The sequence below is a fragment of the Gekko japonicus genome, unplaced genomic scaffold (assembly GCF_001447785.1).
Source record: "Gekko japonicus isolate JY-2015 unplaced genomic scaffold, Gekko_japonicus_V1.1 scaffold1568, whole genome shotgun sequence".
Classification (NCBI taxonomy): domain Eukaryota; kingdom Metazoa; phylum Chordata; class Lepidosauria; order Squamata; family Gekkonidae; genus Gekko; species Gekko japonicus.
In genome coordinates this window covers 532,873-557,456 of record NW_015165290.1, presented here as the reverse complement: position 1 = coordinate 557,456, position 24,584 = coordinate 532,873, and the positions used below count along the sequence as shown (strand labels likewise).

At 45.4% G+C, this 24,584-nt stretch overlaps 2 protein-coding genes across 2 annotated transcripts in view; one reads left to right on the top strand and one right to left on the bottom strand.

Moving 5' to 3' along the window:
* Positions 1–9,404, bottom strand: part of PDZD7 (PDZ domain containing 7) — a 57,916-nt gene extending 48,512 nt beyond the window's left edge. The window contains exons 1-5 of the mRNA XM_015410344.1: positions 9,202–9,404; positions 5,778–6,088; positions 4,760–4,901; positions 3,682–3,809; positions 2,472–2,902 (exon numbers count right to left, since the gene is read on the bottom strand). Of these exons, the coding sequence (XP_015265830.1) occupies positions 2,472–2,902; positions 3,682–3,809; positions 4,760–4,901; positions 5,778–6,088; positions 9,202–9,404 (1,215 nt within the window). The remainder of the gene's footprint in view (positions 1–2,471; positions 2,903–3,681; positions 3,810–4,759; positions 4,902–5,777; positions 6,089–9,201) is intronic.
* Positions 9,405–9,613: 209 nt separating this feature from the next.
* Positions 9,614–24,584, top strand: part of SFXN3 (sideroflexin 3) — a 29,672-nt gene continuing 14,701 nt past the window's right edge. The window contains exons 1-2 of the mRNA XM_015410346.1: positions 9,614–9,712; positions 24,253–24,419. Coding sequence (XP_015265832.1) covers positions 24,256–24,419 — 164 coding nt within the window. The 5' untranslated portion in view covers positions 9,614–9,712; positions 24,253–24,255. The remainder of the gene's footprint in view (positions 9,713–24,252; positions 24,420–24,584) is intronic.

Sequence of the window (24,584 nt, the reverse complement as noted above, 5' to 3'; positions counted from 1 at the left end):
ACTCTTTCCTTCCTTCGTTCCTTCTCTCTACTCTCTCTGTCTCTTTCCTTCCCTCTTTCCTCCTTCTGCGACCCAACTCTAGTGAGAAAGGTTTAAACTTTAAACTTCTCTCTTCGCTTCCCCCCCCCCAGGGAAGGGAAGGGGAGGCTTTTGAAGATGCCCTTTTGCTTCCCCTTCTGACATCTCTTCCGGTGATGTCAGGGGGCGTTTCATATGCTAATGAGCTATTATGTTAATAGCCTAGTGGCTCATTAGCATACCATATGCTAATGAGCTCCTGCAGCTCTTTTACTACGAAATGACCCCTGCCTATTACACATCATTTTAAGGTTCCCCCAGTCAAGCCCAACACTTAGCTGTAATGCCGAACATATTCTAACAATTCCTTGCTAGGCCTTTCCATCCTCATCTAAGACATGAAGTTTTGACATGAATGGTTATTTAAACATTTATTTATAATATTTCCATCCTGCAATTTCCCACCAAAATTGACACTTAGCTTACAACAGAATGTATTAAGTTCACAATTAAAGTAACAAAACAGAGTCCAGTGGCATGGCACCTTCAAGACCAACAAAGTTCAATTAATGAAAGCTTATACCCCAAATTAAACTCTGTTGGTCTTAAAGGTGCCACTGGACTCAAACTTTGTTCTGTTCCTTCAGACCAATACGGCTAGTCATCTGAATCTACCATTAAAGTAAGATAAAGAGACTGTGCAGCCCAACCCTTTTCATAGTTATTTGGAAGTAAGTCTCAATTGGACTTTTTCCTAAGTAAGCATACATAGGAATGCAGTCTTTAAAATCTTCCTGTTTCATTTCCTAGTCAAGGACATGCTTCTATTTTTGTTCCTTCTTTTAGTTTCAACTGTCTTATTAAAAATCTCTTTTTCCAGCCTCCTGGCAAATCATGTCAACGCAGGAAGACCTGAAGTGTTGTTTTAAATTCTTGGCTTAAGAATGTTTAGAATGTTTGTTCTTAATAAAACATATTTATAAATGAAACATAATTACACATAGAATGTCTGCTTTTAACTTCTCTACTTCTTGTCTTTTACCCTAGCACTGACCACCTTTTTAAAAAAAACAAAAATTCCAAGCACCGATGAAGGAACAGGCCTAAACATAAAGAAAAGGGAGATTTGGGGACTGAGGGCATGTTTGTTTCAAAACACTGGCCCCTGCAAAACATCCCCCCCAACCCCGCCAGTTTATACTTCCTTTATGTGGGTTCCTATGACTCCCTCCACTTTTGATCCACATAAGGAACATTTTAACTGGAACCAGAAGTGAAAACTGCATTGAACTTTTGTGTTACTTGGACACAACAGCCACACCAAACACCAGTCAAGCTCTAGTGAGGCCTAATGGAGGGAAAGTGCAGGTCGGTGATTTGAAGAACCATTTCCAGAGCCTGGCAAGACTCTCCTTCCCTAAATCTACAGAAGTGGAATCCACTTTTCCCAGACTTTGGCAGCACACAACAGCCAAGCCTGCTGAGAAAGCAGGAGCCGGGCTCATAGTTACAGTAGGGCCTGCCCCCCCCCCCGACTTACTACTTCCATCCAGCCCAGGCCCCCCAACAGCGAGAGGGAGAGAACAGATTCCTTGTGTTTGTTTTGCATTTGGTTCAGAGGTCTGTGTGCTGACAAACTGTTTGGGTACAGAGGATGCATTGTTTATTCTGGCTGAAGAGTACGTGTGTGTGTGCCCCACAAGAAAAAAAAAAATTGCCTCCCAAACTGAAAAATCCTGGCTACGGCCCTGGCAGGAACAGTTCCCCATGGTTCCAGTAGCATCAGGACTAACTCTAAGCTGGCTGCATGTATAGTCTATTGACAATATTTCAGAGTGCTGTTTCTGTCATGGCTCATGATGAGACTGGGATCGGGGGGAGACCCATGTTACAAATTTGTACTGAGCCCATAAAACTTACATTTGAGACCCATTAGCCAACCTGACAAGCCCGACTCAGCTCACCGAGATATTGTAGAAGATAAGGAGAACAGAGATGTTCTGTAGAACCTTCCTCCTGATGCTTGGCCTCTTAGACTCACATTGCGTTTGTGAGATCTGGAAGAAGGCTGGGTCGGTACCATAGTCTGTCAAGCACTGTGGTGGCTGATGTTCCAAATCGGCCATGATGCTGGTCAGTTTGTTGGTTTTGGAGAAAGGCTCATTGCTATATTGCTCCATGTGGCCTCTAGAAATGGAAAAAACCCAGCTGGTACCATCAGTCTCACTACTGTCTTGGGCATCTGGCTCATGAGAGAGACTAGAATACAAAGCTTCAGTAATGAAGAGATTCTGCCCCAGGATCTGGATGGTCTTGCAGAGAGAGAAGCAAAAGTCCAGGAGATGGAGGCTGCCATCAGAATGAAGGAAGAAGATGGCAACCAAAGAGAAAATGGATACCATGAGGGGACCACAGGAGCTGCCCAGAAGCAAAGTTACATCTAAGTTTCTTACCACACTCTTGTCAGAGGCGGGTGTTGTAGCCTTTTTCTTCACCCTGTAGGTGATTATGCCAATCAAGGTTGCCAAAAACATAGCAGATAACAACACAGAGTTGAAGATGTAGTATGTTCGAAGAGCTTCAGGGATAGTTTTGGGAGACTTAGTAAGCACTCCAAAGGAGATCATCACCCCAAAAGTTGCTGAAATGGCCAAGGCTCCTAGTACCAGGCCAATGAAAGCTCCACTGAGATGGAAGCGTACCCTCTGAGTGTGTGAGGGTTTCTTGTGATGGGCTTCTCGACCAGTGTTCTTCCAGATGATGTACAGCATTGTAGAAGAAAAGAGACTGAACTCAATATTGAATGGGTGCAGGTATGCAGCGCCTTCTGAAAAGATGTGACACAGATTGGTGGTGCAGGCACAGCTGTTAGTGTAGGAGTCACCTGCAGGAACAGCATTAAAATAGTGCTAAACATTAGCAGGGCTGGACACGTTGCATGGCTCCCAGACTTCTAACCAAGGAGACGCCCATCCAATCCCACCACATGGAAAGGGTGCATGCAATTTCACCAACAAAGTATGGTCCCTTTTTATAGAGCTCCATGCCCTTGAAAATGGCTGGGTTGGGTAGTTTCATGACAACTGCAAAGATGGCGGTATGGCGGGCTTCATACCGCCATTTTTGAAGGATAGAAGCCTTCAGTCAGAGGTATGGTATGAGACAAAACATACAAGGAAGAAGATAGGGGCAGGGCATGGTGACCATGGAGGGAGGGGTAGCTAAAGTGGAAAATGGAAAGGTTAAGTGCAGAAGGAAGCCTAATGGAGGAATGCACTGGGGAGGGGGGAAGTTGACCAGGGAGAGGATCCAAAGAACAAGGGACAGATACAAGGGCAGATACAAGGGACAATGAGTATCTACAGCATCAAGTAGAGTGGATTTCTTTATGATGTGCAGACCAAGCTTATCACCTATAAGCTGATCACAAGGAAATAAGTCTGGGTCAACTCAACAATGACCCCCTTTCCCCAGTGTGAAGGGCTCAGAGCAGAGGGTGACAAACCAAGGCTGACGGTGGTATGGAGAAGGGCATCAGGAAGGGCCCTTGCCTTCAGAACACTTCTTAGTCAAGCTCGTGGTTTGGCACAGATCTAGCCTTCCTCTTCAAAGCCTCTATGCTTAATATATCCTTTCCAGACAAGAGAGAGGAGAGGATTGTACCATGTGAAGCTTGGAGAGTCTCTCTTGAATGAGTGTCATAAAACTCTTCTAGCTGCTTCATGGACTCATCCAGCACCACACTCATCCACAGGAGGACATTGGTGGCCAATGTGTGCATCAGTCCAAATCTAAAAGCCACACAGAAAAAGCAGGAGTTATTTTGGGAAGAGTCATATTGCAGTTCACCCCGTCCCTATCAACCTGGTTCAAAGTTAGTTAAAGTCTCCATAAGCCCCATTCTCAGTAGTGCTATTATTCTCAGAAGTTCCTAGCATTTTCAGACCTCTGCCATCATTGCCCCCTCATATAATAGCAGGAGTATAATAAACTGTCTGCATCCCCTGCTCCTATTTTCCCTGCACAATTGCACCATCTGCAACTTTTGATCCTTCCCATGGTTCCTCCTGAACTTTACATACTCATTTATACAACTGTTTCAACTGATAACGTTCTGTTACCATCTTGTCCTCTTGACTGTGGCTCGTCAGCCTTATACAAGAGGAAGCATCTGCAGTGTAGAATGCCAGCGACTCCATCTGTCTGTGGTCTCCTCTCCATGCTCACTCATACTCTGGAAAGCTTGTATGGAGAAGCTTGATGTAATAAGGAAACTCTCTGTCCATTGCATTGGCTAGGGGCGATTGTACTAAAGTTCTGCCACAATGCCACTAGGTGACAGACCTGCCTTCTTTTTGCACAGTTCAGAAGACAGTCCTACCTATTTAGATGTTGGTATTCCTGGACGCAAACCTTAGCGTTAAACAGCAGCAATGAGACCTGTATGAAGGAAAGAGAATGAGTAGGGGGGAAAGACATCATGTCACTATTAATGGAATAATATATTTCTCAGGCCCTCTGAAATTCTGTCTCATGGTACGTAGCCATGTTGGCAGCCATTATGCAAGAGAAAAAAGTGGATGCAGCAGATGGAATGGGAACCTTACTAGACTGGAGTGTAAGTGTAAGGGACTGGGGAAGCAGGAAACCAGAGGCCCCATGAAGAATGCTCTCTTGTTCAGGGTCCAGCCATCTCAGGTGTGTATCCTGAGCAAGTATCTGGAGTCAGAACGGATCTCACGTCACCTGGATGATGGTGAAAACAGCTTGCACAATAGGGTACGTGGTAATCAGCATGGAGGCGCAGTGCTGCAGCTCGTAGTAATATCCCAAGGAAAGGCAGTCCAGCACCAGTGTGGCCAGTGCGAAGAGAGACAGACCACCTGCCATGATAAGACACCACAGTTATCCCAGACATTGCACAAGCCACAACTACTTGATACTTCCACGATGACTTTTTCAGTTTGTGAATGGGCAGGAACAGCATAGGACTCGAATGAGAAAAAAAACAAGACAGAAAGTAATTATTGGCATAGTGACAGAAAGAGCAAAGATAAAATAACAGATGAGGACTGAAAAGTATCAACACAGGTGTCCAACTTAGAATCTCCCCTTCCTTCAATAGGATATTTACAAGACACTTTATTTCTAATAATAGAAAAGAACTGGAGATCTCCTTTTCCATTACAGCGCTCATAGGAACAGACATTTCATGTGATAAATTATTCGTGAGAGAATGGGCTGAAATGGGGCTGTGCTCAGTGGACGAGCACATGCTTTTCATGGCATGTGTCCTAGGTTCAATCCCTGGCATCTCTGCATAAAGGATCTCAGGTAGCAGATGCTGGGAAAGATCTTTCTACAAAGCCCTAAGACTCTGGAGAGCCAATGGGATTAGAAAATCCTGAGTAGACCAATAATCTCAAGAAGCTTCATATGACAACTGAACAGGCTCTCAGGGGTAGAATGTGAGTTAAATTGCAGGTCAGGTTTGAGGCATGTTAGCGAAGCTGTGCAGTCTAGGACAGGAATACCAAGACCATCTGGTTGCATCTGACACACAGTGACAGACCCAAATACATCTACTGTGTAGGATTGCACTGTAATGAGTTTGAAATGAGTTTCAGAGCCCCTATACTAAGTACCGGTAGTGGTGGGTTCACTTGGAACCTCAGGTCAGAAAGTCTTTTGGTTAGTGATTACCTCCCAAGTTTGTGTTTCTGTGGTCCAAAAGATAGGATTTCTGTAGTGACCTGTACCTTTGAGCCAGCTTGCTCCAGCGTGGTAGTCCTGATGCATTTTCAGCTGCCTGTTGCCAGCAGAGCGACAGCCAAACCAAAGCATCCAGATGCAGGAAGAAATCATGAGCACCGCCAGAAAAGCATGGACATTGTCGCTCAGCAGGCTATGTTGGTGCATCTCAGCCAGGAGCACAGCACTGCCCACAAATGTCAGCAGGGCCAGATAGAGCAGAGAGAGCAGTGAGCTGGACTGGGTGGTTGATGACATGGGGAGAAGGATGGCTTCACTGGGTGAGGCAATGTGCAGCTCAGAATGCCAGGGAGTGTGGCTGTGGACAGAAAGGGACCAGAGAGGAAGGCAAGGCATCTGTACACACAAACATCCCTTACATGAAATGCACACCCTTTGTTGATGTGCATGTACATCTTTTACAGTATTCACACACAGAGGTCAGCGTCTCAGTTTGAGAAGTCAAATTTGTAATGGTGTGAAAAAGATGTATGCCTTTGTGCAATACTTAGCACATTCCAACTGGTAACTGTGCATGCTGTTTCTACAGATGCTTCGCCCATGCTGATCATCACTGCACTGTGGATGCAGGAACATCATACGTCTGAAGCTGGTTTTTAGCATCATACTATATTCCCTGATATAGATGCACTGTGGAAAGGTTCCCTAGGATTTAAACACCTTTATGCCATGAAAATAAGCCAATGGCCCAGTTTTATAGGAAAGTGAAAGTCCCAGGAGAAAAGGCATGCATCTTTCCCCAAGCCCTTTGTACAATACAACAATGTCAAATCTGGGGCAGGGTAAGCAGCTATCAGGCACATTCTGAGATATTTCAGCTCTCAAAATGCTAGTTTTGTTAATTCACACTCTCCGATCATACACAAATGTTCCAAATTTTTGCTCTTGTGGCGCCATCCTTTCTCTCACAACCATCCCTGAAAGTCAGCCCTTTTCACTGACTCACAACCTCTTCACATAGAAGGTAAATACCTTTTATATCTCACCTCACTGTATTTGTGTCCATAAGCATCTTTTTTCCCAGGCAGGAAAAGAAAGGAGAAATGCATCTCTATGACTGATGCTGGCAGAATCCTGATTCCAGTGAGGAGAATCATGTTCAGATGTCATAGGCAGGTGTCATAGGCAGTAGGTGGAAAAAGCCCCCTCCCCTCTGCCTGCAGTATAAAACTCTCAGCCACATTTCTTCTTTATCATCCCTTTATCAGTAATAAAGAGGCATACAGCCATCCTCAGCGGTTCTCCAGCCTCCAACATACCAGCACAGCTGCTGGGTACTAAACTGTACGAAAAAGCTCTTCTGCCACCTCCATGCTTAGCAGCCATCCTTACCTTGAACCCAAACAGCAAGTTGGGAGGGTAACCTTCTTTGCACAACTTAGTAGACCCCCCCCCCCTTCAGATCACTGGGAACAGAGCAAAGAGGCTGATGACCGACTCCTCCAGCTTTCCAGGCTCTCATTTGCTCCAACTCTCTCTACTTAATTTTCCTGGATACTCTTTTAAACCTTCTGTTTCATGTAGATCCTCTTCCAACCCATGGGTATATTTTTACACTTGAATATCAAGCATATGAAAGAAAGCTCTAGCTAAGATGGGAGAAAGCCCATCAAAATCGGGGAGTGCAGTGAATGCCAATGTGGCATCCAGATCAGAGGGACGGGGGTGGGGGTATTCAGCAACAGTGGGTCATTTTGTGTCCTAGGACACAAGTGTGTTTGGTGGGAGTGGTGCTGCTCCCCCACCTTCCCTGTTAGCTAGGTAAAAGTCAATTCCTGAGACAGTCATTCCACAGGGTGGATAATGAGGGACACCCAGAATCAGATTCTGCAGTAGAATGAATCACTATACCAAATAGATTTTACTATAAAGAATGGATCCCCCCTCCCACAGTGTCAAGTATTTCAATTGTCACTCGCCCAAGAGATAACTGGAACTACCAAACTGAAATATTCTGGGGAATGGATTAAACAAGCCCCATGGAGATCATTTTTGAAACTAGAAAAACATGATACTCTAACCATTTCATTCCTCCCTTTCTAGAAGTTTTAGACTTCATTTTTTATTTCTTTCTTTAAACTAAAGAAAGTCTAAGAAATAAAATTTTCGGAAATGTCCTGCCCACCCCCCCAACAGCAAATACCTTAGGACCCTTGTACAAATGATAATACCTGGATTTCCAAGTCCACCCTTTGCTGCTCCAGGCTCTTTTTCTCACAAACTCACGTTGACTGTCAGTCTGCTGAGATCCCAAATCTCTCACTCATTCGAGCCAACAGAGAGCTGTGGCCAAATGCCTTGACAAACTGGAGTAGTGATGCATTAATATACCAGGAATAATGGACCACTCCCACCAGCATAATCAGAGGCTGAGAGACCAGGGCTTCCACCCTAATCCATCCTTTCTCCTTCTCTCTTTGCCCCGCCTGAGTTTTCAAGGGTCCCTTTCCCAGGTAATGGCATTTCAACAGCAACACCATTACTTAAGCTTTCGTCATGCATACTTTCCAACATTGCACGGGAAAACAGAAACATACTTTTTCACATTACGAGAAAAAAGGATCTCTTGGAACTATGGCAAGCAAGCCAGGAAAGAAAGCAGTTTCTACAGTACCTGGTCACCCACCCCACCAAAGACATTTTGAAATGCTTGCACCAGATTGTATACTGTTTTGCCACCCACATATTACGGCATTTAGATACCATGAATGTGTACCTACACTTTTGTCAGGCAGCATCTGGGCAACCAGAAACCAGAAATTGACATCCACTCCCCCAAATAGACAAAAAGTATCGCACCAATCAGCTCAAGAGGAAAAGTAAATAAATGCTCTTTCTAGCATTAGATAAAAATGTACTAGTCACCAGCAGTCCATTCCTGGCCCCGTCTCAGCTTCCTAATCAGGATTTATGACATTCTCAAAGGTGCCAACTGGACTCAACCTTTGTTCTGCTGCTTCAGACCAACAGGGCTACCCATCTGAATTCCTCTACCGTGTGCTTGAGCTAATTCCACTGGGTTTACTTCATTACTCAAGAATCTTTTAGAAAGGCCCCAGCAACAGGCTGCATCAGAGGCCTTTTTAAAAAATAAACTCTGTCCTCTTTTTCTATCTTCTTGCTTTATCGAATATCGAAATGATTCGCAGCAACAAAGGGCTTCGGACAGATCTACACAAGTGGACCAAACTCTAACCACATTGATAATACGGTGCTGTCCCACTATCGTCAGAGACCCTTGTCATGACCCCTTTCGAGTCTGCAGCTACAGATCCGCGATATGAATTGTGAGGGGGTGGAAGCACTGACTGTACACAGGCTCAAATACACTTCTTTCTTTTTTTTTAATGGGGGGGACAAACTCCGGAACCTGAGCCAGGCTCCTGAAAAACAGATTTCAGCGTAATAAACCAAGTTCTGGCGCCTGCTGTTTCCTTCTGCTCGGCTTGAATGCTTTCCAGTGCTTGCAACGAAAGAGGCTCATCGGGCTTGCCGCTTTCCCAGCCTGTGCCGCCCGGCACGTAGTAGCCCCGCTCTGATCCGAAAGCGCCCATATGCGACGGCCAGAAGACAGCTGGCGTGGCTGAGGCTCCCCGCCTCTTAAGCCGATCCATGCCGCCGGGGCTGCCAGGGCTGAGCCTCGCACACCCCCGTTTCCCTCGCTTTCTCCCTCCCCTCCCGCCTGCTTGCCGGGAAACTCCACCCCGGCCGGCCCCCTTTGGCACGCTTCCTCAGGCTCAGAAGAACTTGCTAGGCCCGAGTCCTGCCTCCTTCCCAGCCATTGGCTGGCCGCGACGGGCAAGCTTGCTTGGCCGCCGTGACAAGTCAAGGGAAGGGGCCGGACTTCGGAGCCGAGCGCCGCCGCTTCAGAGCCGCCGCTGAGGGTTTGGATTGCCGCCGCCGCCGCCGCTAGTAGAAAGAAGTGAGTTTTCAAAGGTCACGGCGCCCGGCGGGGGTCCTTTCCTTCCCGGGGGTCTCCGAGCCCAGCCATCACTTGCCCTCCCTGCCTCTTCCCTGCATGGGAACCGCGTTCTTCCTCCAGCTTCTCGCTTTGCAAAGCCCGGAGCGCCTCTGCCTTACTCATTCGTTCCGTTCCCCCCCACATTTCTGTGAGTCAGGGGTTTGGGTGGGGGCCAGCCACGTCCGGAGTTCAGGCACACGCCGGCCGGTGCCTCCCGGTGCGCACTCTCCAGTGAATGGGGAGCATCGTGCCCTCGTCCCAAGTGGCCGCCGGGTGGATGTCCCATGATGCCCACGCCCGGTGGCGACGAGACCCTGCTGGCAGATAACGGGACCTCTGCAAGGCAGCCGTCTCCATTCCGCCCAACTCCGAGAACGACAGCTCTGGGATTGGGCGGGAGGGGAAGTGTCTGCATTTCTCGAACAGCTTTTGGGTGTGGAAAATAACATGCCTCTCTCGCCTGCAGAATGAGGCAGGCGAGGCTTCCTTCTGCTTGGGCGTGCGTCTCCTCTCTGCCTCCTGACAGGCTATGACAGTTACCAAGCAGACTTCGTTTTAGTTTTAAGGATCCTGTCAGAGCCTCACAGAACACCAGGGGACATCACTTGTAGAACAGAGCCTTAGAACAGCTGCTGTGCTTTCAACAGACTCTTCTTTTGGGAGGTGGATCCAGTGACCCAAGGTCCCATGAAAACCAGAGATTAAATAAACTAAAAGCCCTTTGAAATCTGGGGAGGCAGGAGGCAGATCAGTGGTCCCTCTAGCTCCGTACTCTGCCTTCTCGGGTTAATGGGTGCTTTCCAGGGTCTCAGGCAGAGAAGTGTTTCCTGGCACTTCCGGGGGTACTTTGAACTGTAGTTGCCAGGCATTGAACCTGGGGCATTTATTGATTCGTTTAAATGTATTCATTTATTTATAATATATATAAAAGGCAGCCTTCGGTGTGTAAAGTGTGTGCTCTGAGCCATGTCCTCTCATCAGTGGGTCATAAAGGTTCTGGATCTAGGAACAGGACTGCTAACAGTACCATGATTGTAGAAGCACTTTGTGAACTGAAGTAGGAATAGTTTATAAATCTCATGGGACATCTCATCAGTGCACTGTGCAAAAACATAGACATTATATTTGTCAGTAAAAAGTGTTTAGAAGCAAGTTTGGACCTGGGATGAATCAGCAGCTGAAGCCACCAACTGTGTTTTGATTTTGCTGGAAGTCCCTGAAGCATGAATGATACCCAGACCAAGTCCAGGAATGGGCTTAAAATAATGGCGGTTGCTCAGGAAAGGTTGCCAGGCCAAACATGTTGTCACTTCTTAAGCCTGACACAGGGCTTGGCCCAATGTTGAGTTCCCTTTGTGGATGATGCTGAACTGAAGTTGACTGAATCAGCTGCTGACCCACAGCTAGAAACACTGATATTTGGAAACTGGTGTAGGTGGCACTCAGATTTGTTATACAATGGCTCAAGTGCTATAAAGACGGGTGCACTGATTGTTCCCTGAAAGACCTACCAGGGTATGAATGAAGAAGGTTTGATATCCAAATTAGATTGCAACTAGTTACTGGAATCCCCCCCCCCAGTGCTTTAGCGAGTATTGATTTTTTTTAATGTCATCAAAACCCTATCTGATGACACAGCAGAGAAAATATAAGCAACCAAGGGGAGGAGGTCTGATGGAAGGAAGGTGGAACAGATGTGGACATCATCTTTGAAAATGCACACTTTCATATGCAGACAGTATGGTAACATTGTTGGACTGCACTCTTCTCAAAAAGACTGGAAAAAGCAGGTTTGGGAAAGAGCCGACTAAGGGCTTTGAATGAATGGTTGGATCACAATTTGAGCATGATATCGAATAGTTGTTCCAAAAAGCAAAAGTGCTCTAGTTTGGAAGCCAGCACCTGTTGTAAAAGGAGGTAGATAATGAAGATGGAACAGGTATCAAACATGTTTGCACTGAGATAGACTGCAGGATGAGTAAGTCCATAAAGATAAACTACATCTCTACTCTCCTTACGGCCATGCCCCTGAGCTTATCAGGGAGCCAAGGACACTTCCTTTTTTGCTTCAGGATGAAGACACGCTATAAGCCCCCCATGAACAGCTCAGCTTTTTGGGATCGCAAGTGGAAGGAGAATGTGCTGATACCGAAGACAGATTAAAAAACCACTTGGTTTATTGCTAACAAAAGTTAAGTTGAAGCTGTTCAAAGAGATGGTCCAGTCGTATCTACTTCTGAAATTGTCATTGGCACCAACAACACTGGGATGGCTGGTCTATTTCGTCAGCTCTAATATAGACCGGCACATAAAAAGAACCATTCAAGGGGTCCATCAAGAGATCCATCTAGTCTTATTTTATGCAGTGACCAACCAGTTGCCTGGAGGTTCAACAAAAAGGGCGTAGAGGCCAAAGCCTTGTCCATGGTGTTGCCCTCAGGGATTTAATCTGGGGGGTTTGTGTTTGGTTGTGTCTCACTCTACCAGCTTCTTGCAAGTAGGTTTGATACAGTAAAGCTTTTCTCGTGTCATCCTCCAGGTTGGTGATTTTCCTTCACTATTTTACAGATCCAACAGTAAAGAGACCTCTTTGCAATAGCAGTTTATTACATTTTTCTCCTTTTGACTTATATCAGTACATCAGACCATTCTTCACTATACAGGTGGCTCTGAACCATCTTTGTCAGTAGACATAGAGGAGAAATTTGAAAGATTTGAGCACAACTAGGGCAAATTGTAGTGATTCCCAATTTACATAAGAACATAAGAACATAAGAGACGCCAATGTTGGATCAGGCCAAAGGCCCATCCAGTCCAACACTCTGTGTCACACAGTGGCAAGAAATACCAGTGCCATCAGGAGGTCCAGCAGTGGGGCCAGGACATTAGAAGCCCTCCCACTGTTGACCCCCCCCAAGCACCAAGAAGACAGAGCATCACTTGCCCCAGAGCCCCTAGCTATACCTTGTGGCTAATAGCCACTGATGGACCTCTGCTCCATATGCTTATCTAATTCCCTTTTGAAGCCGTCCATGCTTGTAGCACCCACCACTTCCTGTGGCAGTGAATTCCATGTGTTAATCACTCTTTGGGTGAAGAAGTACTTCCTTTTATCCGTTCTAACCCGACCGCTCTGCAGTTTCATGGAGTGCCCACGAGTTCTTGTATTGTGAGAAAGGGAGAAAAGTACCTCTTTCTTTACCTGCTCTTTCCCATGCATAATCTTATAAACCTCGATCATGTCACCCCTCAGTCGTCTTTTCTCCAAGCTAAAGAGCCCTAAGCGCTTTAACCTTTCCTCATAGGGAAAGTGTTCCAACCCTTTTATCATTCGAGTTGCCCTTTTCTGCACTTTTTCCAAAGCTATAATATCCTTTTTAAGGTGTGGTGCCCAGAACTGCACACAGTATTCCAAATGAGGTCTCACCATTGATTTATATAGGGGCATTATTATATTGGCTGATCTGTTTTCAATACCCTTCCTAATAATCCCCAGCATAGCATTGGCCTTCTTTATTGCAGTCACACACTGTCTCGACATTTTCAGTGAGTTATCCACTACAACTCCAAGATCTCTCTCTTGCTCAGTCTCTGCCAGTTCAGACCCCATCAATGTGTATTTATATTTAGGATTTTTGGCTCCAATGTGCATCACCTTGCACTTGGCCACATTGAACCCCATTTGCCATGTTGACGCCCACTCGCCCATCCTTGACAGATCCCCTTGGAGTGCCTCACAATCCTCACTGGTTTTCACCACCCTGAACAACTTTGTATCATCCGCAAATTTAGCCACTTCACTGCTTACTCCCATCTCCAAATCATTAATGAACAAGTTAAAAAGCAGTGGACCAAGTACTGATCCCTGCGGTACCCCACTGCTTACCACCCTCCACTGAGAAAATTGCCCACCTACACTCACTCTCTGTTTTCTATGAACTAGCCAGTTTTTGATCCATAAAAGGACTTGTCCTTCTATCCCATGATTTTTGAGCTTACTTAGGAGCCTTTGATGAGGAACTTTATCAAAAGCTTTCTGGAAGTCAAGGTAAATAATATCTATTGGATCCCCCTTGTCCACATGTTTGTTCACCCCCTCAAAGAACACTAACAGGTTAGTGAGACAAGATCTTCCCTTACAGAAACCGTGCTGAGTCTGCCTCAATAGGTTTTGTTCATCTATGTGCCTACTAATTCTTTCCTTAATAATGGTTTCCACCAATTTACCCGGTATCGACGTCAGACTGACTGGCCTGTAATTTCCCGGATCTCCTCTGGAACCCTTTTTAAAGATGGGAGTGACATTAGCTACCTTCCAATCCTCAGGAATGGAGGCAGATTTTAAGGAAAGATTACATATCTTTGTCAGGAGATCTACAAGTTCACATTTGAGTTCTTTCAGAACTCTCGGATGTATGCCATCTGGGCCTGGTGATTTTTCAGTTTTTAAGTTGTCTATCAGTTTTAGGACCTCCTCTCTCGTCACCTCAATCTGACTCAGGTCTTTCAACACCCCTCCTGAAATCAGTGGTTCTGGAGTGGGCAAGCACTTCTCATCTTCCACAGTGAAGACGGAGGCAAAAAATGCATTTAGCTTCTCAGCCATTTCCCTATCATCCTTCAATACTCCTTTTACCCCTTGGTCGTCCAAGGGCCCCACTGCCTCCCTGGCTGGTTTCCTGTTTCTAATGTATTTGAAGAAAGTTTTATTGTTGGTTTTTACGTTTTTTGCTATATGCTCCTCATATTCCCTTTTTGCCTGCCTGACCTCAGACTTGCATTTTATTTGCCATAGCCTGTGTTCCGTTTTATCAGCCTCACTGTGACTAGCTTTCCACTGCTTAAAGGAATTCTTTTTACTTTTTACAGCCTCCATTACTCTGTTTGTTAACCATGCAGGCTTTTTCCTATACCTGTTTGTGCCTTTCCTAACCTGCGGAATATATATTTTTTGAGCTTCTAGGATCGTAGTTTTAAATAGATCCCAAGCTTCCCCAATTGTTTTGACCCTTTCTACTTTTCCTTTCAGTTTCCTCCCCACGTGTCCCCTCATATCAGAGAAATTACCCCTTTTAAAGTTAAAAATGGTTGTGTGAGTCTTTTTGGCCAATTCTCTATTTGTACAAATGATGAACTCAACAACATTATGATCACTGTTTCCAAGCGGTGCAATCACTTTTACATCTCTCACCAGGTCTTGAGTGTTACTTAGGACCAAATCAAGGATCGCCTCTCCCCTGGTAGGTTCTCTTCTTAGCTCTACTAGGACCTCTGCTACAGTAACAGTTGCTTAAATTGAAGCTGATTCCTGACACGTACACACAGAGACACCATTTCCCCCATCTTTTGGGAAGCCCTAAGTTTGAGACCCAAGTTGCCGCATGACGGAGTGAGCTCCCGTCTCTAGTTCCAGCTCCTGCCAACCTATCAGTTCGAAAGCAAGAAATTGCAAGTAGATAGTGCAAGTAGATAGTGTACCACTATCTAATTGCAAGTAGATAGTGTACCACTTCGGTGGGAAGGTGACAGCGTTCCATGTGCCTTGGTGTTTAGTCATGCCGGCCACATGACCACAGAAACGTCTTCGGCTTTGAAACGGAGATGAGCACCGCAACCCTAGAGTTGGACTCGACTGGCTTTCGAGCAAGGGAACCTTTACTTTTAAAATTTCTAGCTAAACCCCTGCATAGTTGAGGACATAGACATCTCCATTTGGCATTTAATTAGGGGATTTGATCTTTGCAGTACAGGTTCACAGACTTAATGCATGCTGATCCCTTCCAGACTACATTGAACATATGAACACGTGAAGCTGCTTTGTAGTATTAGAATACTAGATCAGGACACTGGTCCACCTTTTTCAGTGTTGTCTGTTTGGGCTGGCATCAGCTTGCTAGGGTTCTCAGGCAGAGGAGGGTCTTTCTTAACACTTGTTACACCTGATCCTTTAGCTGCAGGTGCCAGGTTTAAAGCTGAGACATTCTGCATAAAAAGTCGTCCTTCCATTGAGCTAGGGACCCTCTCCCTCCTTCTGGTGTTACAGGACTCTGCTGGCAGTGAGATCTTCATGGCTGCCTTCACTTTTGGCCTGAATATGTTCTGGAGGGAAAGGTTCCTGTCAATATTACCTGTTGTTATATACTTCATTTGTTGTTGTTGTATGCTGTAGTGACAAACTGCATCCAAATGGATGAGCTCATGTTTGTAGACTTGCTCTGGATCTACAGACTGAGTTGGTCATCCACATTTAGCTCAAGTTAAAGTGATGTGTCAACTAGCAAACAGCAGTCTGAGAAAGATCCCAGTGGTGTAGTTTGAAGTCTTACAACATGGAGCTCATTTTCCCCCTACCAAACCCATCTCTCTGTTTTCATAAGAACATAAGAGATGCCAATGTTGGATCAGGCCAAAGGCCCATCCAGTCCAACACTCTGTATCCCACAGTGGCCAGAAATACCAGTGCCATCAGGAGGTCCACCAGTGGGGCCAGGACATTAGAAGCCCTCCCACTGTTGACCCCCCCCCAAGCACCAAGATGACAGAGCATCACTTGCCCCAGAGTCCCTATCTATACCTTGTGGCTAATAGCCACTGATGGACCTCTGCTCCATATGCTTATCTAATTCCCTTTTGAAGCCGTCCATGCTTGTAGCTGCCACCACTTCCTGTGGCAGTCAGTTCCATGTGTTAATCACTCTTTGGGTGAAGAAGTACTTCCTTTTATCCGTTCTAACCCGACCGCTCAGCAATTTCATGGAGTGCCCACGGGTTCTTGTATTGTGAGAAAGGGAGAAAAGTACCTCTTTCTCTACCTGCTCTTTCCCATGCATAATCTTATAAACCTCAATCATGTCACCCCTCAGTTGTCGTTTCTCCAAGCTAAAGAGCCCTAAGCGCCTTAACCTTTCCTCATAGGGAAAGTGTTCCAACCCTTTTATCATTCGAGTTGCTCTTTTCTGCACTTTTTCCAAAGCTATAATATCCTTTTTAAGGTGTGGTGACCAGAATTGCACACAGTATTCCAGATGAGGTCGCACCATTGATTTATATAGCGGCATTATGATATTGGCTGATCTGTTTACAATACCCTTCCTAATAATCCCCAGTATAGCATTGGCCTTCTTTATTGCAGTCACACACTGTCTCGACATTTTCAGTGAGTTATCTACTACAACTCCAAGATCTCTCTCTTGATCAGTCTCTGCCAGTTCAGACCCCATCAACGTGTATTTATATTTAGGATTTTTGGCTCCAATGTGCATCACCTTGCACTTGGCCACATTGAACCCCATTTGCCATGTTGACGCCCACTCGCCCATCTTTGACAGATCCCTTTGGAGTGCCTCACAATCCTCACTGGTTTTCACCACCCTGAACAACTTCGTATCATCCGCAAATTTAGCCACTTCACTGCTTACTCCTAACTTTCCTTGTAGACCAGCAGCAGGCATAGAAATGGGCCATCTTGCTTGAGAAGGTATAACATTCTCACCTTCCTTGTGAAGTTTTTCCAGGTAAACAAGGAAAAGGATGGTGATCCCTTGATATGGTTGATGGGCTCCTTCCCCACCCTTCCCCTAAAACTGACTAATTTGCTTGTTCATGCCGCTTTCACCCTATGATTGGAATAACCCTTGAATCCATGACATTGCAATCGGTATCCCTGCATGTCTTTTGTATGCAATCTCTATGGGAGACCTTCCAAGTATTTGTTCTAATAATATTGAAGATAAAGTCTTTATCAGTTTTTTTAAAGTGCTGTGTTTCACGGGGATTTTATTCAAAAGGATTATCCCTGCTAGTGAGAATGTGTGAATATTGGAAGCTGACATTTTTCTGTGTTTCAGACAGTAGGACATTTGTTATTTTTCTTATTGCCTGGGTAACATCCTGGACATAGAAAATGGGATTTAAAGGGCAACCAACCCTTCCTCAGAAAATACCTCCACTGTAGGAGCCGATTCCCTCTCTCAAGCTGATGTAGACTCTGGTGACCTCATTTTGATTGCTTCTTAAGAATGCATCAGAGGAAGATGCAAATGATGCTGTATCACTAAAATTATTCCTCCTCCAAATTTTTTGGGGATATTATATCTTGATCTGCTTTCAACCTTGATATTTAAAATTAAACAAACTCTATATAGTTCCTCTTTTTTTTAAAGGCTCAGTTTCAAGTGTGTAGTAATAGACTGCTAAAACTACACATCGAACTTGTGGATCTCCTGACAAAAGTATGCAATCTATCACTAAAATCTGCCTCCATTCCCAAGGACTGGAAGGTAGTTGATGTAACCTGCATCTTTAGAAAAGGTTCCAGAGGAGATCTGGGAAATTACAGATTGGTCAGTCTAATGTTGATACTGGGAGTTGGTGGAATCTGTTATCAAGTATAGAATTAGTAGACACATTGATGAAGAAAAGCTATTGAGGAAGAATCATCATGGATTCTGTAAGGGAAGATCTTGTTTCACTAACCTTTTAGAGTTTTAATCCTCTTGCGGATTAAAAGCTGGTTAATTAGCAGAAAACAGTAGGCTTAGAACAGAAAGCAGTAGGCTTAGAATAGATAAAATGAAGTGCTTCTTCACCCAAAGAATAATTAACACATGGAATTCACTGCCTCAGGAAGTGGTGGCAGCTACAAGAACAGACAGCTTCAAGAGGGGACTGGATAAATATATGGAGCAGACGTCCATCAGTAGCTATTAGCCACAAGATATAGATGGAACACTATGTCTGGGGCAGTGATGCTCTGTATTCTAGATGCTTGGGGGGCAACAGAGGGAGGGCTTCTGGAGTTCTAGCCTTACTGGTGAACCTCTTGATGGCACCTGGGTTTTGGCTACTGTGTGACACAGAGTGTTGGACTGGATTCTCTTGTGTTCTTATCGTTTTACATTGGCTTCTCTTATCGTTTTACAAAACTGAAAAACACTGCAGGTCTGCATAAAAATATGAAATCTAAAACAAACAAACAAACTGGGTTTTTTAAAACTCCAAAATGATTAAAGGAGTGCCTGTAGTTTTAAGGAATGGATTCCCTCAGTGGCCATTTCTAGACAACCACTGCATCCCAGGCTTTGTTTCTAGAGTCAGGTTGGTGCCCGTGTTGGTCTGAAGCAACAGAACAAAGTTTGAGTCCAGTGGCACCTGTAAGACCAACAAAGTTTAATTCTGGGTATAAGCTTTTGTGCTATCTGATGAAGTATGCATGTACATGAAAGGTTATTTTGTTGTTGTTCAGTCGCACAGTCTGATTTGATCTTCTTGCAGTCCAAGGGACTCTCAAGAGTCTTCTCCAGCACCATAGTTCAAAAGAATCTATTCTTCGGCGCTCGGCCTTCCTTATAGTCCAACTCTCGCAGCCATACATGACTACTGGGAATACCATTGCTTTGACCATGTGGACTTTTGTTGGTAGGGTGATGTCTCTACTTTTTATCATGCTGTTTAGGTTTGCCATCGCTTTCCTCCCAAGGAGCAGGCGTCTTTAATTTCATGGCTGCTGTCACAGTCTGTGGTGATCTGGGATCCCAGGAACGTGAAGTCTGTCACTACTTCCACGACTTCCCCTTCTATTTGCCAAGGAGTGATGGGGGCTGGATGCCATGATCTTAGTTTTTTTGATGTTGAGCTTCAAGCCCATTTTTGCACTCTCCTCTTTTACCCTGAGCAAGAGGCTCTTGAGGTCCTCTTCACTTTCTGCCATTAGAGTGGTATAGTCTGCAAATCTGAGGTTGTTGATCTTTTCCCCAGCGATCTTAATTCCCTCTTGTGATTCATCCAGGCCAGCATTTCGCATGACGTACTCTGCACATATATTAAATAAGCAATATGAAATATGAAAGGTTATACCAAGAATTAAACTTTGTTGGTCTTAAAGGTGCCATTGGACTCAAACTTTCTTATAGGATTTGTTTCTGTGAGTAAAAGTAGGGGGGGTAGGGTCGTTTCCAGGGCTGTTACAGCCTTTGAGGGAAGACTCATTGGGGCCAGGCCTGGCTAGGGTTGCCAGCTCCAGTTGGAAAATTCATGGAGTTTTGGGGTGGATTTTGGGGAGGGCAGGGTTTGAGGAGGGATGGTACCTCAGCCAGATATAATGCCATAGAGTCCACCTTCTGAACTAGCCATTTTCTCCAGGGAGACAGATCTCTGTCATCTGGAATTCTGGTGTAATTCTTTGTGATCTCCAGGTCCCACCTGGAGGCTGGCAATTCTTGGCTTGGCAGCAGCCACTGAATAACTCAATACTAACCAACTTGCATGAATTGATTAGGTCTGGCTGCTTGCTACTCTTCAACAGCAAGCACCCTATTAAAGCCAGCATGGTGTAGCAGTTAGAGCTTCAGAGTAGGGTCTGGGAGGTTTGAATCTCCATCTTGCTGTGGAAGCAGTTACATACTTTCAACCTAACCTACCTCGGACTTCCGGTCGACGGAAAAGCGCTTTCCTCACAATGGAGGAGGGCGAATCACACACCAGCAGCCTGGAGGGGTGCCACCTCAAGTGACACCCCCGCGGAGCCTTTGTGATAGGCTCCAGGCCAGGGGGCTTTTGAGGGGTAGCCTCTTCGATGGCATAATGCCGGAGAATTGAGGCTCCCCTCCGCCCCGATATTCCAGTCGCTGAGTGGCCTTCAGGCATAAGCTGGACTGACCGGGACAAGCGCCAGAGATTGAGCGGAATGCCGTAAAACCGAGCGTGGTCAGATAAACTGGTCAACAATGAACGTGAGTTCTGAATAAAAATGGAGTAGTTTGAAAAGCGATCCCCCCCCCGCGATTGGAAACAGAGGTTGAAAAGAGGGACGCCTCTTTTGTGAATCAGCGGTTAAGACACGAAGGGGGAGAGGGGAGGAAGTAAACCGAAAGTGTTTTGAGAGACTTATCTGAATTGCGAAGTCGTTTGGCGAGTTTTCCGAGTTATGGGGAAGCGGCAGAAACTGTAAACAAAATGGGAAAGATGGCGGCCCAGCAGAGAAAGTTTAAAACGAAGCCGGGCGGGCAGAGTTCGAAACCGGAAGAGGGAGCAGATGTCCTCAAACTCCTGGCGGATATGCTCAAGCCGGTGAGGGAACAACTCGATGGTATTAACCAGCAATTGACTGTGATGAATAAAAACTTTGCAGCACAGCAGCTTCAGCTGAACCAGACGGAGAAAAAAGTGGAGCAGGCAAACGAGAAAATTAAAGAGATTGACACCACAAGTAAGAAGTTGAAGAAAAGGATGGGAGAGGTGGAAATGAAGCAGAATTGCCAAGAGAATCGAGTCTTGCAGCTTCAGATGGAAAAAGCTAACATGATTCTCAGTTTTCAGGGGGTTCCTGAAACGGATCGGGAAGACTTGAAGAGGGTGCTCAGTGAGATCATCGCTCCAGTAGTAGGCTTAACAGCGGATGAACTGGTAAACGAAATGGAGACAGCCTATAGGGCTTACTCCAACTATATATAAAAAAATAGCCTACCTGGAGAAATAGTGGTCAAGTTTTCAAGAAGACAAACCAGAGATGCCATTTTAAAAGCAACATCAGCAACTCCACTGAAAATGGGAAATGTAACCATTAAAACTTTAAAGGACATTCCATTTGAAATTAGACAAAAGAGGAAAAATTACAAGGAATTAATTTATTTTCTTCAAACGAATGGAATATCGTACAGATGGGTGGTTCCGGTAGTGACTCTGCTACCTCGGGAACGGAAGAGGATTCTGCGGCAGAAAAGGGTGCAGGACCTGCCAGAGTGGTATACGATTAGAGACAGAAAGCCGAAGTAAAGGCAGAAGGACTTGGAAAATGGCCTTTTGAAGCAAAGAATAAGAAGATGATCAGAGACTTCTCTCATAACAACTAACAAAATAACATACAAGAAGCGAATTGTTATAAGCAAGAACTCAACAAGTATATTGTGATAATAAAACTAATGGTACTAACATATTTACTAACAGTGAAAAGATATCCTTCTCTTGGGGTTTTAGTCTAGTGTGGTTTGCTTTTCTTTATCCCTAGTTGTAGTCCCTCTCCTATATTTCTTTGTGGTTTGTGGTATATGCAAAATAAAAAATATCCCTACGGGGATTTTTTAAAAAAACCCTAACCTACCTCACAGGGTTGTTGTGAGGATAAAAAAGAGGAGAAGAGAATGATGTAAGCTGCTGTGGAGAAAGGTGGGGTATAAATGAAATAAATAAAGAATAAAACATGGGAGGCAGATAAAAGGGCAGTTGGTGAGTGGCTGAGAAAAAGAGAATGAGGCAGGGAAAGGCGCGAGGATATGGGGTTGCCAAGAGGAGGAAAGAGGAAATAGTGCAGGGAGAGGAATACAGGGGAAAGTGAGGTCCCCTCTACAGCTCCTTGAGGGTTCCCTACCATACAGGTGAGCTTGGCCCAGTAGCCAGCACCATACAACTGGACCATAGTTTTCCTAGGTAGAGGCTGCTGTGGGGGGAGAGGAAAAGCTGAAGACAGAGGGGCAGATAAATGTAGGTTGGTTGGTTGGTTGGTGAGAAGGAAGCAGAAAAGGAGGAAAGCCTATGGAGGTTTTCATGAAAGGGAAATAGTTTGGTAGCGGAAAATGAGATTCCCCCCGCAAGTCCTTGCGGGTTCCCACTTACTATTCTTACAGACAAAACCATTGTGAGTCTTCTTAACATTTATTTAAATTGCTTTCTATATTAAATACACACTTCAGAGAACTCCCTTCTACTTTATTTGCCTTTATAAGATTCTTGCAGCCGCCATCCTCTCCCATTTGCAAACATCCTCCGCATCTCTCAGCCTCATAACTACCACTTTTAACTCAGGTGATGCTCTCTCCTCCCTTTCAAATATGTACACCATTTAGAGATCACATAATCAAGAGCTGCAGTGCACACCAGCGATTGTTTTAAGGAACAGACCAATAGCTTGTTCAAAATTCAACTTCTTTAGAGAAACTGACAGTGCAGTCATCTGCAGAGTCACCCCACTGATTTCAGTGGGCTTAGACTGAAGTCACTCTGTATAGGACTGGACTGAGAAGCAGGGGTGACGGAAACCAAGCAAGAAGAAAAACATTCAAGCCCGTCAAAAGCAGAGACCTGAAAGGTAGATTGGCAGTGCAATCCTAAACAGAGTTATACCCTTCTAAATCAATGGACTTAGATGGGTGTAATTCTGATTATGATTGAACCTTGTGTATAATCCTGTGCATACTTACCTGGGAGTACGCACCACTGAACATAGTGAGACTTACTTCTGTGTAGGCATGCCTAGGACTGTACTGTGAGACTGTTGTCCTGCAGGACCCAAGCTGGATACAGTCTTGTGCCAAAGATCCGTGTTAACTCAAGTATTCAGGGGCTGGGAACCAAGACCATTATGCTGCCAGTCGCAGACTGAGGACTAAATATACAGCTGGCTCTGACTCTTCCCTGCTTCGCCATTGGACAGTCCTGATTCTCTTAGCAGCTGTGTCAAGGGGTTAAAGCATTACAAGGAAAAAACCCCATGTGTTCAGATGTAGCCTGTGTCAGCCCTTGCCAGCAACAGGGGTACAGAGGACAGTCTATGGGGCAACAAAGGGAAGTGTTAGAGAAGTGATATTTCTCAAGCACAGTAAAAAGGCAATGTGAGTTTTTAAAAGTCCATGTTGTGTATCAGGGAGGTATAAAGTGGTCTGATGGGCTTGATGCCCCTGAACCTGTGGGATTTGTCCCCATCACAGGGATCTATAGGAGGATGTCCCCTTTGTACTTGGGGAACAGACTAGGATCAGTCCTAATCCTTGTACACACAGACTGCTGTATCCTGTCTACGTCACTTGCTACTTGTCTATGTCACTTGTCACTTGCTACCTTTTGGCATGCAGAAGTTATCTAAGCCAGCCACTGCCTCTTAAGGAAGACCATGTGTGCCTCTACTAGGTGGAAGGAGGATGCAAGAGAGGTTATCATGGGCTTCATTCAGTCCCTGGGAATACTACTGAGCCAGATGGCATGGAGTTTCCCCCCAGGTGTAAAGTTTGTATTTGAAGTAGGGGTCATTTTGGGGGGGGGGACGCGGGGGGACACCATCCCCCCGGGTGAGGTGCGGGAGGGCGGGGCCTGGAGCTACCTGCTGGTGCCCGCTGGAGGTCGCCGCCGGCTGTGGGGAGGACACACTTCCGGTGATGTCAGGGGGTGTGGCATATGCTAATGAGTTATGCTAATGAGTCCCCCTAGCTCTTTTTCTACGAAATGACCCCTGATTTGAAGCAATGGCAGTGTCTACTCTGCATGTCTCTGCATGCAGAGAAAGTGAGCAAATTACCAGCAGAAGTATTTGGTGCCTTTTTGGGAGTCTCCAAAATTTTTCATCGAGATTCCAAATCATACTGGCTGGGTGGGGCACTGCACAATATGAAATGGCAGGGACCCTCAAGTGAGTGTGGATACTGCAGGCTCTTCACTTGCAGGTAGGGCTGTGAGTTCCCGTATTGTCTTGCAGAAATGTAATTGTTTTGTTCCCTCTCTTTGGATCCCCGCAGAGGATGTCAGGGGAATTGCCCTTGCACATCAACATCAAGGAGCCACGATGGGACCAGAGTACCTTCACGGGAAGAGCAAAGCATTTCTTCACAGTGACGGATCCCCGCAACCTTCTGCTCTCTAGCAAGACCCTGGAAGAGGCCCGGAGGGTGGTTGAGGATTACAGGTTCTCTTGTTAGTCTGGGGATTACTTTGGTTTTTAGGGGATGTGATGACAAGGGGGGGGGGAATGGAGATTAGGTGGTAGGTGGGATATCCTGCAGGATATTGTGTTGTGTAGGGGAATGCCTTAAAGCACCTGGTTTGACAGTAGCTCTCAGCGACCATATCT